The sequence below is a fragment of the Poecilia reticulata genome, linkage group LG5 (genome assembly GCF_000633615.1).
Source record: "Poecilia reticulata strain Guanapo linkage group LG5, Guppy_female_1.0+MT, whole genome shotgun sequence".
Lineage (NCBI taxonomy): Eukaryota > Metazoa > Chordata > Actinopteri > Cyprinodontiformes > Poeciliidae > Poecilia > Poecilia reticulata.
In genome coordinates, this window is record NC_024335.1 from 410,622 (window position 1) to 412,073 (window position 1,452).

Below are 1,452 nucleotides of genomic sequence, written 5' to 3' on the forward strand. Positions count from 1 at the left end.
GGTGGGTCCCAGTGGGACTGAGGGTCTCACCAGTGGGTCCCAGTGGGACTGAGGGTCTCACCAGTGATGGGTCCCAGTGGGACTGAGGGTCTCACCAGTGATGTGTCCCAGTTGGACTGAGGGTCTCACCAGTGGGTCCCAGTGGGACTGTGGGTCTCACCAGTGGGTCCCAGTTGGAATCACCAGTGGTTCCAGTACAAACTTTGATCAGCTGTAATGATTCTCCCTGTTGGTTTCTGATCAGATGTTCCTACTGGTCTTGCTGGTCGGGCCAACGGCGTCGGTCGTCTTTAAGTCTAGCCGGGGGAACCGGGCCTTGACCCCCGTGAGACCCGGTCCTGGCAGGTCAAAGTTCATGGTGTTCCCTCTGCCTGCAGGACCACGAGGTGAACGAGTGCCTGAAGCAGCTCATGATGTCCCTGCTGAGGGCGTACCGCTTCTCTCCCATCATCCCAGACCTGGGCTTCCAGGTACCAGCCGCTGCCTGCCTTCTCCACTGGGTGGCGCTCTGCACTACGGCTGATCAGACGTTGGTTTCTGTTCCAGATCCACTACCTGCGTCTGACCACCGCCATCCTGCGCCACGAGAAGTCCAGGAAGTACCTGCTCAACAACGTCCTATATCCTTCTGAGACTCCCGGTTCTGTTTTCACGCTCGGTTCAGAACCAGCAGCCGATTGGGTCAGCTTTCCTTAACGAAGGTTACGTTCGATGTTCTGCGTTCAGTGGTCTTCTTCTACATCAAGACTCCTCTGAGAGTCAAGGAGGCGGGACTGGAGGAGCTGATCCCGACCACCTGGTGGCCCACACACTTTGACAAGGAGGTAAACGGAACCGGTTCCTCTTTTCAGAACGCCTGAAGATCCAGAGTCTGTCAGAACAGAAGGGTCAGGTGTCAATGAGGTGCAGTTACTACTTCATCCTGCGGGGGCAGAGCAGGATCTGAGCCTCCTCAGTTATCTGTGTGCTCCTTTCTTTCTAAGCTGGACCGTCTGGTTCTGGTTCTGCAGGGAAAAGATGAGCGAGAACCCAAAGACGAGAGTTCAGATGAGCGTCTGAGGCGCCGAGCGTACGAGAGAGGCTGCCAGCGGCTGAAGAAGAGGATCGAAGGTGTGGCAGATCAGTGGTACAGGAATATGCTGCTTCTGCAGGTCACTGACCTCTCCTCTGTTCTTCTTCAGTGGTGGAGGACCTGCAGGTCCAGATCCTCAGGCTGCTGCTCAACAACAAGGACAAGAATACGGTAGGTCAGATTTTTAATTCAAATACATCGTTTCCATAGCAACAATGGACAGATGCTTCTGAAGTTAGTTTTTCTGATTTAGTTTGCCCTGTTTAGCTTCCTGCCAGTTAGATTGATTTTAAAGCAAACATTGGAGGTTTGGAGCTGAGGCGGTTTGAGGTTCAAGTGAATTGAGGTTGAAGCGATTAGAGGTTGAGGCATGTTGAGGT

At 53.7% G+C, this 1,452-nt stretch overlaps 1 protein-coding gene across 6 annotated transcripts in view; it reads left to right on the top strand.

The window, feature by feature from the left end:
• Positions 1–1,452, top strand: part of rnf123 (ring finger protein 123) — a 54,491-nt gene that overhangs the window by 16,840 nt on the left and 36,199 nt on the right. For all 6 annotated transcript variants that reach the window (XM_008408234.2, XM_008408231.2, XM_008408233.2 and 3 more), the window contains 5 exons: positions 378–470; positions 547–620; positions 707–824; positions 1,011–1,110; positions 1,182–1,243. In XM_008408234.2, the coding sequence (XP_008406456.1) occupies positions 378–470; positions 547–620; positions 707–824; positions 1,011–1,110; positions 1,182–1,243 (447 nt within the window). The remainder of the gene's footprint in view (positions 1–377; positions 471–546; positions 621–706; positions 825–1,010; positions 1,111–1,181; positions 1,244–1,452) is intronic.